This window comes from Epinephelus lanceolatus, chromosome 17 (assembly GCF_041903045.1).
Source record: "Epinephelus lanceolatus isolate andai-2023 chromosome 17, ASM4190304v1, whole genome shotgun sequence".
Taxonomy (NCBI): domain Eukaryota; kingdom Metazoa; phylum Chordata; class Actinopteri; order Perciformes; family Serranidae; genus Epinephelus; species Epinephelus lanceolatus.
This window is the reverse complement of record NC_135750.1, coordinates 8,533,520-8,548,841: the sequence shown is the minus strand read 5'-3', so window position 1 is coordinate 8,548,841 and position 15,322 is coordinate 8,533,520. Positions and strand designations below refer to the sequence as shown.

General features: G+C 40.8%; 1 protein-coding gene across 1 annotated transcript in view; it reads left to right on the top strand.

Annotated features, from left to right (window-relative positions):
- The window catches only part of srbd1 (S1 RNA binding domain 1), a 63,052-nt gene that overhangs the window by 29,441 nt on the left and 18,289 nt on the right, over window positions 1–15,322 (top strand). Inside the window, exons 15-16 of the mRNA XM_033612638.2 lie at window positions 563–654; window positions 4,381–4,463. Of these exons, the coding sequence (XP_033468529.2) occupies window positions 563–654; window positions 4,381–4,463 (175 nt within the window). The remainder of the gene's footprint in view (window positions 1–562; window positions 655–4,380; window positions 4,464–15,322) is intronic.

Below are 15,322 nucleotides of genomic sequence, written 5' to 3'. Positions count from 1 at the left end.
TTAAGTGTCGAGTCACTGTGCAAAGATGGTCTTACTTGAAGAAGTGTTCACGGAAAAATAGGAGGCTATGAATCAAAATGATCTCACTCAGTTACCGGACTCACTAATTAACCTTTTCTTAATATGTTCAGTTTTAATAGGTGCAGACCAATGACTTACACATACAATAGGGATCCATGTGGGTCTTCACACCTGCTGTCAGTTGAATTCCTAAAGGAAGTGCATTTGAAAGACTAATAGCACAGTTAATGTTAATGCAGGATGATATTTTGGCCATAATGTCGCTAATGATAGTCAGGCTTTGACTACAAAGGGTTAAATGAAGAATCAATTTGAGAAGATGTCAGCTGCATTATTTAAGGTGCAAGGCAGTAGTGATTTGCTTAATAGCCATGCCATTATGTCTTTCAAGCAGTAATAACTCCGCACTATGTCTTTTTTTGTCTCCCCTCACCTCTTCCTCTTACACCCCTCTCTTTCTTGCTTTCTCCCCCACTGGCCAACCTGCCTCCTATTCCCTGTCCTCTCTCTCTCACTCTTTCCCTTCCCTTTCTCTCCCCAGTATAACTAACGAGGCAGGAGCATCCATCTACAGTGTGAGTCCTGAGGCGGTCAAAGAGATGCCAGACATGGACCCCAACCTTAGGAGCGCAGGTATGCTGGCCAGGCAGCCAGGCTGGTTTGTCTTCATCTGATGATGATTCAGAAATTTGCCAAACAGCTGTGTGATATTCTTGGCTGTGCTTTTATGGGCCCTTGTCTGTGTCAAAATTACTGGTGTTGTGAAAGACACCATGTACAGGGCTGCACCCAATGAGTATTTTAATTATCGATTAAAGGGACAGTTCGCCCCAAGATCCAACACACATATTTCACCTCTAAGCTGTAGTGCTCTTTATCATCAAGTTTTTTTTGGTGTGAGTTGCCAAGTGTTGCAGATATCAGCTGTAAAGATGTCTCCATTCTTTTCAATATAATGGAACTAGATGGCACTCGGCATGTGGTGCACAAGGCTCCATAAAAATCAGCAGCAGTGTCTCTTTCCAGAAATCATGACCCAGTCACTTGAGATAATCCACAGTCCTTGTTGTGAATATTTTCATGTAAGAACTATTTTCTTTCTACTGAAATACACCCACCAACTGTATCATCATGCAGGAGGAAGCGTGCATCTCCTCATGGACAAGGGGTTTATGCCTGTGTAATCGAGAGATGAAAGCGTTAATGCAGGCCATCCTCCTCAACTGTGCTGTAATGTTAGCTTGGCAGTGGTGAGTGAGCTAGCAATAGATGCACCCTTCCTGGCTGATATCTTCAATACTTGGCAACTCGCACCAAAACAATCTAGATTTATAAATAGCACCACAGGTTGGTAGAAATATATGTTTTTATTAATTTTGGGGGTAAACTGCCCCCCTCACCAAATATTCCCAGAGTCCAAAGTGACTTTTTTAAACTGTCTGTTTTTTACAACCAGCAGTTAAAAAACCCAAAGGTACACGCATCATCGTCCCATTATCAGTGACTTTCTGGCATTGCTGTTAGGGTCTCCTCTGTCTTCCCTTTGTCTCTCTCTTTCTTTCTCTCACTTGCCACCTCGCCCTCACTCACTCCACATACTACATCATTGAACAGCAGAATAAAAAAGGGTTGCACAGAGTTTTGCAGAACAAATGTTTCCAGCAGACTTCCTCTATAAAAGCCATAAATCAAGCGAGGCTGGATTATTCCTCACTAGTTTCGTGTGGTCAGCAGCACTGAGAGCCACGGAGAGCCATATTTATACCCCTAATGAAAGCCATGAGAAATCCACAGCGTTTGACTTTGGATGGGTATAGAAAGAGGGAGTGCTGAGCCAGGATGCTATGGTTAAAGAGTCGGATGTGGCCACAGAGTGTTTGTGTCTGGCTGGTTTACCTTTGGGGGTATGTGTGTTTCTGCTTCTGTCCATATGATTAACCATGTGACGTATGTTGGAAATTGAGAGTTAGACACCTTCCATCTGTCCTCTCTATTGTTGGCAGATCTAGGGACACCTGGTGGTGATAGTCAACATTTCAGCTCTTCTCAAGGACTACTGTTTTTGTGTTCAGTTTATTTCTGTGTCCTCTCTGTGAGACAGATCAAAAAATGAGCCGCAGGTGACTACAGTGTAAAATTAGTCTGAAAGTCGAGATCAGTTCCCCTGGACCACTGTCAGTCATTCATTGCCTGTTGCAGTATGACAGACAGTTTATGCTGCGTCTCCCCAAAGCTTGATCTGATTTTTTTTTGCCCCTCATGCTCTACAACAAAAACAGTGCAGCCACATCCCAACTTTTGCCCTGCCGCACGTCACATTCTTCCAGTTCTCCTGAGCGATGTGTCTGTGTCTAATCCAGGCCGTCCTCTTTCTTTTCTTTCTTCATTGCTTCCCATTTTTTGTATTTGGCTCATAAACTTTCAATAAGTGCTGGAGAGTTATGCTGGACTCCATTTACAAATCGGTTCGTCTCAGAGAGAGAGAGAGCGAGGGAGAGAGTCAGAGGCAGAATAGATGGAAAGGCTATTGGAGAGTTTTGGTGGTGCACTGAGCAAGGCCAGGGTTGAAACTCCATCCCTGTCTAAATATTATCTCAGGCAGCAGCCTCATACCGCAGCCAGAGGAGAGAGAGGAGAGGAGAGCCATTGATTCCAGACATACTCCCTCTTTTACATCCCATCTCTTTCTTTTTTCTTTGTCTGTCCGTTCCGCCTCAGAGATCTAAGTCTGACGTGCCTCATGCAGCACACTACATTGCCGACCACTGAAATTCAAGCATACACATAATGCACACATACAAGACACTGACGAGCAGCAGCACAGGGAGGACAGGGAAGGAGACACACTGTTTCCTGTTACTTTTGATTCATCATCCAGTGTTTTAGTCAAGCTGAAACCCCCGTGGCTGGAATATGAAGCCAACAAAGAAGTACCAAAAACTGCAGTTACTTGAATGGCCACTTGAGGCTGGCTCCGAAAGCAAGTCAGTCCCCATACACCCCCATGTAAAAATGGCCAAGTTTACAGCAGTGTTTCCGGTGTCCTTTTAACCACTAAATGTTGGTAGTTTTTAGCTACCAGTTGCTGTTTTCCAGCAGGGATAGTGCCATTAAAAGCACTTGTTTTTTACCAAGACATCGACACATCGCTGTGTTTTCTGCCAAGATTGTGCCACAAAAAGTGGTTGTTTTTTAGGAGACACATTGGCAACTACTCCAGCTGTGATTGCATCACAGAAACTTTTTTTTAAGCCAGAATGTGATCTTCTCCTAACCATAACCAAATGTTTTTTTGTGCTTAAACCTAATCACACATCCCTCTTCCAGGATGGACAGACGTGCAATAGATGTTGTTGTACATAATAGTGTACAAATGTAAGGTATCCATGGTTTGCGGAAATGTACAATGGCATCATTTTTTCTGACGACTGTGTTGCTTTAAGTCATGCATAATTAAGGGCACAGCTGCTTTGAGTGACAGGCTGTCTGCGAGGTGTCACCACAGTCTGTGAGTCAGATCCTCCACAGCTCCACCCTTTCATCAAATACAGTCACCTAGGATACTTGTGGCTCCAAAAATCCAAAACCATTAAGGAAATTAGATAAATTGTGCTAGATAACTATTTATGAGTTTTGGAAGTGCGTTCATTGTTTTCTTAAATAAAAAATTACAACAAAAATGACAAAGAAACACCCAGAGCTGGCACGTCCTTTGTGTTTTACAGGGACATAAATGTGTGAACAGTTATTTGGTTGTGTTATTCTGGCCCTCTCTCTGTGCCTGTGTGTGTTGGGGCTGATGTCATGTATTATGGTGTGTATGTGAGTAAGGTTGTTTGTAATTTTTCTCCTTGTCACTGGCTGGACCCTGCCAGCATATTCATGGAAAAGACATTTGGCCCTCATGTGCAGGAGCGGGCTGAGGCCTTACAGACTCCGTCGTTAAAAGCTACCCCACTTTGGTCGATGTGGACTGCGTGTGTTTATTTGTGTGCTACGTTTGGCTGCGTGAGTCAGTGTGCACGGGTCTGGTTAAATTAGAGGTTTTAAAGGTTCATGGCTCCAGCATCTATCAGGAAGCTAAATGACAGGTGCAAAGACTCCATTTGAACGCCAGCTTTAATTATTATTATGGGGCGGGGGGCAGAGGAATGACAATTAGGTTTTGGCCTGCCCTCAGGCCAGCATTGTAATATGGAGACAATTTGCATATTCAGTAATTATAAATAATATGGATTTGCATATTCAATAAATGTGATTCCAGATAGCAGGTTCATGAAAAACACAAGCCATAGACTCTCATGAGACACAGAATCTCATGTTTGTTTCCTCTCTGTGTGTATGTGTGTGTGTTGACAGTGTCCATTGGAAGACGCGTCCAAGATCCCCTGGCTGAGCTTGTGAAGATTGATCCTAAACACATAGGCATTGGAACATACCAGGTAAGTGTGTTTTTGTTATGTTGAGACGCTCCTCGTGGGGAGAGCCTCTAGTCCTCAGGCAGCGGAACATCTGCTGTGAGTTAGACTGATGCAAAGGGCCGAGTAGAAAGCACATTAACAATAAACCATGATCGTACACACATGCCTGTTGTTATAGCACCGCCTGCTGTCATTACTTATTTGTGGTCAAACAGCAAAGGCGCAAAGATGGTCCAGGATGTGTATTTTTTTTTTTTTTCTTTTTATTGTCTCATTTATTTAACCAGTGTGGCGTCTTTAAGAGAGTCCTGACCAAAGTGGCAGCATTATTATGTTACATGAACCAGCACACAACCAACAGTCACAAAAGGAATAAGAGAAAGAAAAGAGGGAAAACATAAAAGCCAATCAAACACATTATAACCACATCTCCCAACAGAGAGTGAAACTAAACATCAAATTAAATTATCAATTGCACTTTCATATTTTATTTTATGAAATATCTTTGTGTTTAAAAACATTTAAAGGAGCAGAGTGTGGGATTTAGTGGCATCTCGTGGTGAGGGTTGCAGATTGCAGCCAGTGGTAAATTCTCCCATGTGGCAAGTGTGAACTCCCGTTTATGATTTGCTTCAGTGTTTTTACCAGGAGTTTTTTATCCACAGAGGTCACCCTCTCTCCAAAACAAACAGATAAGGTGTCTAAAATTAGTAAAACCACTACATAAAACAATTTAATGTTAAACAAATCAATGTTGTACCAACGTTGTTTGGCTTGTCATGAAGGGGCAGTTAACTATGGTGGCCTATGCAAAGTCGTGAATGGCCCTATCTAGAGCCAGTGTTTGGTTTGTCTGTTCTGGGCTTCTGTAGAAACATAACAGATTGCGTGGATGAGGACTTGCTGCCTATGTAGATATAAATGGCTCATTCCAAGGTAATGAAAATAATGATTCTTATTTTCAAGTGATTATACACTAAAGAAAACATACTAATATTATATTCCATTTCGGGTAATATATCATCCTAAACCATACACAGTCAATCTTTCTTCTAAGCAGTATGTTCAGCACAGTATGCTCTGGTCTGTTAATTTGGCTGTTTTCACTCCGACTTCTTGTAGAGTTTAGGTGTGACCTAAACCAGACAAACCAAAGACAGTGGAAATTTGGAGGCTTTGAGGGAATGTGAATGAGGGATTGAAGATGTGACAGAACAAAGGAGTAAAACTTGAAACTGGTTGAGAGAAAACAGGCAAGCAGGGAAGTAGATAAACTTGGCCGAGGCCTGTGTCAACAGATGATGCTGAGGGTGACAGCCAATTCAATTAATGGAGATCAGGCATGACGTATGTTTGGACATTTGTTTTTGCTTGTGAGATTGCTGCTCCTTGTCCATATGCGTTCAAGTGTGTGTGTGTGTGTGCAGATGAAACAACAGTTCGCTCAATGTTGATTTTGTTCATTACAAGTGTGTGTGTGTATTTGTATGAGAAGGGGAAGACAAGCATTAGGTCAGTGTGCCTACTATTTACCCTTCCTATTAATGCAGTATTGTTCTCCATATATGGTAGGTAGGTTGTAGGGGAAAAATCATATGAGTGGGTGGAAATAGGAACAAAACAAAAAGGACAGAGGAAGACAAAGGCAAATAGAGTAAGGTCAAATTATCAGACTGGCAGCTCTACCTTGGTCCAGCCAATGGGACGTGTTTGGTACGTAAATCTTTATTGTCATTGCATAAAACATCGAAACAGCGGAGCATCTCCCTGAGCATGTAGTACAGTAAGAGGAAAAAACAAACAAAAAAACTTGAGTTGATCATTTCCAACATGGTGGCCATGTTGCTAACCTTCCTTTTTACAGCTAAACTTGAGAAATCTTGAGTCATATTTAATTAGCGCTGCCTAGTTTGAAAATGTGACCACACATGAACAGTGATTGACATGATAAACAGCTGTGTTAAAGACTCTTCGGTTCTGGTTGGTTGTTTTTGGTGCACTGCAATAGATTCTAGCAAAAGCCATTAGAAGGAATAGGAAGAGGAGGAGGGAGATGATTTTTCCCATGGACTAGCTATCGCATGTATCCCCCCCCCAGAATATAGTGACAGTTTCAACAAATGTGACACAAAGTGACTAACAGTAGCTTTAAAGCAATATTTCAACCCCCAGATGGCCATTTGTATATCAATTACTCACCCCATGTTATGATGAATACGTCAGTAAAGAGCTTTTCTCGCATGTATCCATGGTGAATGAAGGATCCAAAACAAAGGAAATTCTTGATGAACTGAAGTCATAGGCAACAACAGCAAAACTATATACAAACATGTGTTTACAACACACAACTCATGCAGTAAAATCCAAGTCTTATTTATCCACTCTATGCTTCCCAGACAGACAGCACTTTCCAGTGGGGAACTGAACTAAAAGTGGAATTTATCTATACTCTCTTTAATACCAGACTCCATTGGTAAAAGCAGGAATTTAACCTTCCTGAACATGGGAGCTGCTGATTTTCCACTGTCTTGATTAGTTTGTGTTATTGTGTTATTTAATTAATCTAAACTTACCCTTTAAAACACCAAAGTCACTCAAAAAACAACAAACTAACTCATCAAGGCAGCAGTAGACCAGCAGCTCCTGTGTTCAGTGAGGTAAAATGACCTTTTTTGTCAGTGGAGTCTGGCTTTGAAGAGATTAGTTTAGTTTCCCATCAGAAAAGGCTGTCTTCTTGGGACGTTCTGAGCACACAACTGGCTAAATGAAACTTGGATAAATCTGCATGAATTCTACAAAGAGATGTTTTGATATAGTTTTGCTGTTGTTAAACACAAACCGCTATGACTTCATTTCATCAAGAATTTACTTTGTTTTGGATTTGTCGTTCACTGTGGATGCATCTGAGAAAAACAACGCTCTCTTGAGAGATTCAGCACAACACAGGGTGAGTAATCGACATACTATGCTTTGTATGGGGTGTGAAGTATTTCTTTAATTGACCAATTTTAGTGAAGTGTTCATTTAGTCTAGTGAGGGATTGATGGTCAGCCCTTCACAGAAGGATTACTGAAAGGAAGCTCTCTTACCCTAAGCCAAGTATGTAGAGCATATACTGTAGCTAAGAGATACACCAGTTGAGATTTATTTATACTTTCCTGTTAACATTTAGCAGCTGACACTCAGGGCCTGTAAAGGTATTGTCATTTGTTAGTGTTGGCCGACAGAGCATCTCTCTCAGTGTTAACAAGAAAAAGATCCCAACAGCGTAGAGAAAGAATCCCAAATGACAACAGCGGCTCTAAACGAGAGAGAGACGAAGAAGGGGGGGGGTTACAAAACGACAGCAGAGGGTGACAAAAGTCAAAGGAAAAGGAAAGATGTGGAAATTTAAGTGTGAGGGGTGAAAATTGAGATTTGAAAGAGAAAGGAGGAGGTCATATTGTGCAAGTTGTTGTGCTTATGTATTGTGGCTGAGTGTGTTAGGTCACAGGCCCGTGTCTCTCATCACGTCCTGACTGGGCTCTCTGGGGTTCCTGGGGTTCTGCACCTCCCGCTCTCAGATCGTGTGACTAGGTCAACAAATGATAATATAACCGGGTAAATAAACTCCGGGTGCTGACAGATATGAGATGGGACATCACTTTGACCTGTGTGTCAGCTCACACAAACACACACACATACACACTATATCCTCCCCATCTTATTTCAGAGTTGAAGGGTTAAGTGTGTGTATGTGCTTGCATGTATGTACGTAGTGTTGTAGTGTGTGTGGTTGCGAATGTGGGAGAGCGAGTGTGAGAAAAGTGCACTCATGCATATGTGAGTTTTTAGCAAGTTCTTTTGTGTGATTCGTGGCATTTTGAGCTTTCTGAAAGTTTATTGCCATTAGACCCAGAAAGCGTAAGGGCAGATGTAACTCTAGACAGCTGGCACAGCATGCTCCCTCTTTCTCTCTCTCTCTGCTGACCCAGTGAGTGACAGCTCTGAGAGAAAGGAGGAAATGAGCTGAGGGCTAAAAAAGTGAGGCCCATTAAAATCAGATTGGACCTAACTATTGGTGTGGGAACGCTGTTTTCACTACAGCGCCTCTGGCAGACAGGTTTTTCTGGATACTGAAGTATTATTAGCATTTTTTTTATTTATATATCGTATTTGTGGCTACCTACAGAGCAATACATTGAAATGACTTCTGATATGTTAGAGATAAATTGTATTTATAGTTCAGAACACTTACACAGGCAAACATTTCAGGAGTTTTGCGTTCTATATAATTAGGCACTTAGTGGGTGTGGTCTTTGGACAGCTCCTCCATCTGTCAATCAGCTCTTTATGTTGCTATGGTCTGTTGACAGCTGGGTAATCCCCAGGACTGTGAAACTAACTGCTACTGGAAAATACACACACAGACACACACTGCTGTGTAAGAAAACATTGCCCGCCAGCCGGATATTAAAGAAACTGCCACTCTTCCTCTCACCTCTTTCAACCGTTCTCCTTCCTTCACTCCATTTTCAGACTTTCTGCGAGAATTTTTATGCTTTTGTTTCTATGACTCCCCCTCCTCTGCCTTCCTTTCATGCCATACTTTCCTCTGTCTCTCAAGTTCCCAAAGGGACCCTGAAGTTTGGGTTAATAACTTGTCACAGTTACAGTGAGTCGGTGCATTTGGAAAAAGCTGGTCCCATCTGGCCTGATTATAATCAATTTTTAGTCGGGCTGAGGGATGGTGTAACCTGTGATCATCTGTTCAATGAAAAAATATTAACGCCTAATAACATATGCTCAATCCAATACAATCCAATACAAATACTCTTTCTGTGCATGTTTACCGCATGTGGGGGTGCCATTATGTGACGTAGATGGTGCATGTGCTGCACATGACATGCAGCAACAGCTGTTTCTCCCTCTACTGATTTTGGCAGAGAAACATTCATATATTAAAAAAATATTTAGTGCTCTGATAGTGCTATGTTCTTATGTGATTGCTCAGATATATACTTTTTTTTTAAAAAAAATTTTGTAACAGGTGGAATTTACATTGTTGTCACAGGCTGCAATGTGGAGCCATGGACACAGCAATTGTCTCTTGCAACCAGTAGCAGTCCCTCATTGTTTCATACCTGCTGTCAGATCCCTTTTTTTCCCAGTTCATTTTGGCTGGTTGTTACAGTTCCTCGGAGTTGATTGGAAGGTAATTCAGCTCACCTCTTGTGCAGGGTGGGCACTGACTCCTAATTAAGAATGGAGAGCAGCTTGGTGCATTTCCCTTCTGGGACAATCAGTATGTGATGACACCCTTCCATAAGGCTTAAGAGAGCTGAAGAAATGCACACCCAGGATACTCTGACCCTTCCTCAATCGACTGCAGACCTCATGTGAGCAAACCTTGTCAGCCAGAAACTCTGGTCTCTTGGCCCTTTCGAGAGTTCAGTGCTGTCTTTTGCTGTACTGATTGTGGGTGATTTGGGTGAGCATCAGATCACTTTATTTAGCATCCATGTAAACAGTTAACTGAAAATCTCTAATCAGAATGATTTCAGTTTGGTTGAAGAAACATTATCCACGTAATCGCAGCCAGTGTTTGAACTATATCCCTCAAAAGTGGTCAAGAAATTGAGAGCATAGGGCTGAAGTTGGGCAAGGAAGCTGCAACCACCATGGCTTATTATAGCTGTGGATAAGTTTAGATGGAAGACATCATTTGAGGGTTTAAAAAACCTGATACCTATCAAAAAACATATCTTTGGCATTTCTTTGCTGCAATTGTGGAGTAAAACTTGAGTCAATACCAACATGTTTGTGATAAACCATCCTCTAAAATAGGGGTCAGTGTCTAATTAATATAATAGACTTGTCAGTGTAGGAACACCTGTGATTAGAATAATTTAAATGAGGTATATAGACCTTGTGGAAAAATCATTTTTAGGTATTTAGTTATTAATTTTAGTGTATGTATTACTGAAGTTAAATTTTCCATCAACAGTGTTGTGTTTCTTTAGAACAGGTCACGTTTGCATTGACCTAAAAAATCAGTTGACCTACAGCTAGTGCAAGTGATGTCACTTTTCACACCAAGGTTGCTGTATCTGTAGTGCGTTGTCTGTGTGTGTGCAGCCGTGCAAATGTGTATGTGTGTGCTCGAGCATGCCGTTTTTCACTCTTGAATGGTGATGCCTACAGGGGAGACAGGAGCAGACAGAGCAGAGAGACGGAAGGAGAGCCAGAAATGAATGGCTGACAGTGATTGATAGTTCCTGTCTCTGTGTTTTGAGGCATGGGAAAAATAAAACTGGCTCTCCTTAAGACTTGATCAGTGGCAAGAGCTGCCAAACACTATTTTAATTATTTCCCCGAGTGTGTCACAGCATGCGTCTGTGTGTTTTTGCATTGAGGGAGTCAAGCTTGTATCTTTGCTTGTATAATGGGTTTAAACAGGCTCATGCCAATTCTCTACTTATTCAACAATTTATAAAACATTTACTAGCTGTTGTCACGTCAGGCTACTTATTTTAGCGCTGTGCAGTTTACATTGAGTGGGGCTGTTTGTCTTTCAGTGGTAAACTTTCCATCTAATACCAAGGTTTTCACATGTGTTATAAAGAAGGAAATTAATCCAGTGGCTGAAGGGTAAAATAAAATCATTCAGATGATAAGCAGGGAAAAGGAAGTAAAAAGGTGTTTTTGGGTGTATAGAATGATGGCCTGAAATCAGCTGATCTGAGACTACTCGACTGGGAAAATTACTCCCTGTGCCTGTCTTGAAACATATTCTGTTCGATTTTCTCATGCTCTGTTTTGCAGTCCCTCAGGTAATGTGTGTGTGTGTGTGTGTGTGTGTGTGTGTGTGTGTGTGTGTGTGACTGTTTTGCAGGAAGTTGAGAAATAGTCATTAGACATTCATGAAAGGTGTTGGAAAAACATAAAACCATCTCCTTGCTGTCATATCACTTTCAGCTGCTGATTTACGACTTGGCATTTAACCATTTATCTATGCACCAATTCACATGTGCACACGCACATGCACACGCACATACACAGACTCTTAGCCAAGCCTACATGCCTGGAATAGTATACAGTACGTTCAGGAGGGAGTTCTCAGAGGCCTTATAGAAGCTGTCAGTCAGGAAGGACATGACCTTCAGGTAACCTCAGGCACCTTGTTAGTTTGTACAGAGTGATAGATGTGGAGTAGCATATTCATTGTGCATTGACATACACAGGGGAGCACACAGTTGAGATTACACACCAAATACTGGTTTCTTTTTGTTCCTTTTGGAAGTCCCAAACATTTGAAAAGTTTACAAACACAAGCAAACTGGTTTCTCAGATGGACTGCAGCTTCTAGTCTTTTCCTCTCAGTAAAGCTGCTACATCTACAGCCAAAGAACTGGAGCTTCATTAAGGTTACAGGAGTTCTCTCTACCTGTCTCCGCTTGTGAATAACCCCTCCTGCAGCCTTAATTGTCACTTGTATCAATATTTTGTAATGTTGTTTTTTCTTTAAGCCCTTTTACACACAGGGAATAATATTTTTTTAAATTAACTAGCATGTCAATATCTTTTTTCCCAAATGTTTTTTTCTGTCATGAGTCCTTTTACGCAACACAGATATTACATGGCAAAAAAGCAATGTCATTTTTTTCTGAGCTTTCATCCTGCAAATAAAATCATCAACCAATCATGTTTTGCCTACACTTTTGAGGATTATAAAACAACACAGAGGCTCTGTAGTCCAATATATGATAGCAAACTTAATTACTTGTTTCAACCCTAATGAAGGCCGTGCATACGAGATCCCCTGCTTCTGTTTTTACCTTTCACAATAAAAGCACTAGACATATACACTGCGTAACCGTTTACCAGAGGGAACTTAAACCCACTCCGAGTGTTTTGCTTAAAAGAAACTTCATAAAATAGCTTACAGTAGTTTAGGTTATACATGAATCTACTTTGACAGACTGCCAGATGCTGCTCTGGGTCAGTAGGGACCTGGTAGGCAAATTCGCATCTCCCATCAAAACCTTTTATAGAACAATTGTTGCTGCCAGTATGTGTAGTTTTGATGTGTGAACTGTCCTGTTTGTATGTCATTGATTCGTCACGCCCCTTTTGTGTTAAGGCCTTTAATCTAATTTAAAAAAAAAAAAAAAAGCAGGACTGATATTTTAAGCCAACTTCTGAACATATAAACTCATATGTAATGCTAGCAAAGTGTTCTTTAGGTCACTGACAAGATTTACCGTGTATTTCTGAAATGTGTTCAGTGTTTAGCAAAGAAAATTACCATATTGAAATTCAACATGCCCTGGAATGAGTCTTAAAAATACACTATAATGGTAAAACTGTACATGTGCCCCCCACATGAAAAGAATAGAATTATGAAAATAGGCCTACTTTGAAAGACAGGAGAAGAAATTTCTCATGAATGCAGTAAAGGGAGGCCTAATGCCATTTGATCCCACAGTTTGTAATCATCTTACAGTTATCCTTCCATCATTTACTGCCCTCAGGCTCTTGGTATATGCAGCCACTCTGGCTCCAGCATGATTCCAGTTGCCAAGCTGTTAGTGGCATCATTCATAAACGGTATTTCAGTCTGCTGACAGTCCGAAGACCTCCGCCATCATTGTCAGTCAACACCTCAACTCACAGCAGTTGCTTCACCTCCCTTTTTCTTCTCTGGCTCTTTTGCTTTCTGGTTCTCTGAATTTATATTTGTGGATTTACATTATCTAGCTTTATGCCTCATGTTGCAACACATTTATGTTTCTATATCAGAGAAAAGGATGTTTATGTTTTGCAGTTTTTTTTTCAGTGAGATAACTCACAAAGAAGTTTGTGTTGGTTTTCTGCCTTTCTCTCCTGCTCTGTGTTTCTCACCACTCTTTTTTTCTGTATCTCTGTTTGACTGACATGTGGTAACTCAGCAGCATTTAAGTACTCAAGGTGCAGACAGAAGCACTTTGTTCTTGTATGTTGGTTGGCTGGCTCCAACTGGTTTCCGGCCAATCCAAACATGACCTTCACACATAGGGATCCAGTCCATTGGCTCTGGATGATTTTGAGGTTTGGGGGTGCGGGCGATGGGACCAAGGAATGGGGGAATGGAGGTGGTTTTAAAAATGGATGATTGCGTATCAATGGGGTGGATGAAATGAGAGTTTGGAAAGGTCTGCCCATAGGGTAGCAAGATGGGCCTGTGTCCTTGAGTAAAGATTGGGGTTACATTTTGTAATGGTTCTTGTCTGAAAATCAGTTTAAAGTCTCCCGGTATTGTGTCAAAAAAATGAACGTGCAACACTAAGATTGCACCTTCATGGCTAAGGTGGTGATTCTGAATTTTTCAAATTATGATTTCCCATGCCTATTAGCCAGTTTACCTTAAGTGAGTTTAATGAAAACAAGAGTGAGGGAGAAAGAGACATATGTGGATTGTGAGATAGATAGAAAGATACAGGACGACATGCTCCATTGGTGCTGTTAGTGTCACTGTAAACTGAGAAGAGCAACATGAGGGCCTCTGCTGTCTTTATGTGTTAGGACAGACACACACATACAGGATTGTGTGTATGTCTGTTTAATAGAGCAGAACGTTTTCTGTAACAGTTGCTCCCTTCCACTCCAACTCTGGCACATTAAATCACTGCTGCTGGTGCCAGAGACACACTCTCTAAATCTATGCCTGTTGCTTTGCCTTATTGTGCTGGTTTTCATCTTAAGTTGAATTTTATGGTCGTATTTCTCTTTAAAAGTTGGCCTCTAAACTCACTTGTCTTTCTTTCTTTTTCTTTCTTGTGTGAATGTGCTTGCTGTGTCTGCTGATGATTGTCTTTTTTATATACTTGCATGCCTGACAACAAATTTTGGATAAGTTGTATCTCATTTGTTATACTATCTAGCTGTTGTAATTAAACAATATCACAGGACTTCTGGTTACTATACAACACACAGCTATGGAATAAGTTGACTGTGGATAATTTAAAGTCTTTTCTTGTTAGGACTATCCTTGAAGTGAGGTATGAAAGGCCAGTTTTTTTTACCATGCTTGCCAATGTGACTTTATGATACATAGCTGAGGTTTGCATCGTTCATGTGAAAAATAAAGGATGCAGAAAGTTGAGTTATTGCTCAGCTCACTGAGATCGGCTTTCCCAACCAGTACAGTATTTCCCCCCCCTTTGGCAGTAGATTATACTTAAAACATGCCAATTTCAATGCTCAAGATTGTATTACTGTAAATTGTGTTTTTGCAAAATGAACAAATGGGGAAATACTGAACTCTTTGTCTTTTAGCGACTCATTATAGAATCATTAGCAAGCAATGCAAACCAGCAAACTTTATTTATAGAGTAGCACATTTCATGGAAAAAAAACAGTGTGTAGTGTCACAGAAAACCAATAAATTAAATACTGTATACACAAACTACATACAGACGTAAATACAGTTCCTGCTTACAGTTAATACGTACAGTATCTACACAATTGAGCAAACTAGCTGTTTAAACTCAAGTGTTGTCTCAGTCAACATTAAACACCAGTCAGTCAGAATAAAATATTTGTGTTGTGTGGTCTCTGCTCCGTAAACCCTGTTTCTAAATTAGCAGGATTGTAATTATAATTTTTCTTGTTAACTAGAATGAAATGAATACTTATCAAAGTTAAGTTACACATCAGTTTTTCCCCATCTCTCATTGAACACAGTTATGTTCTATGGTTCACGTGCACCTCTGTGTTAGCAGTTACAATACCTTAAATTCTCGTGTGCTTCTCCCACCTCTATAAGGTTTCAATAAGAATGTGAGAACACATTCATTGGGCTTTTATTGCAGGTTAACACTCACACTGCCTCACACACCTCCACTTTTCTCGTGTGAAAA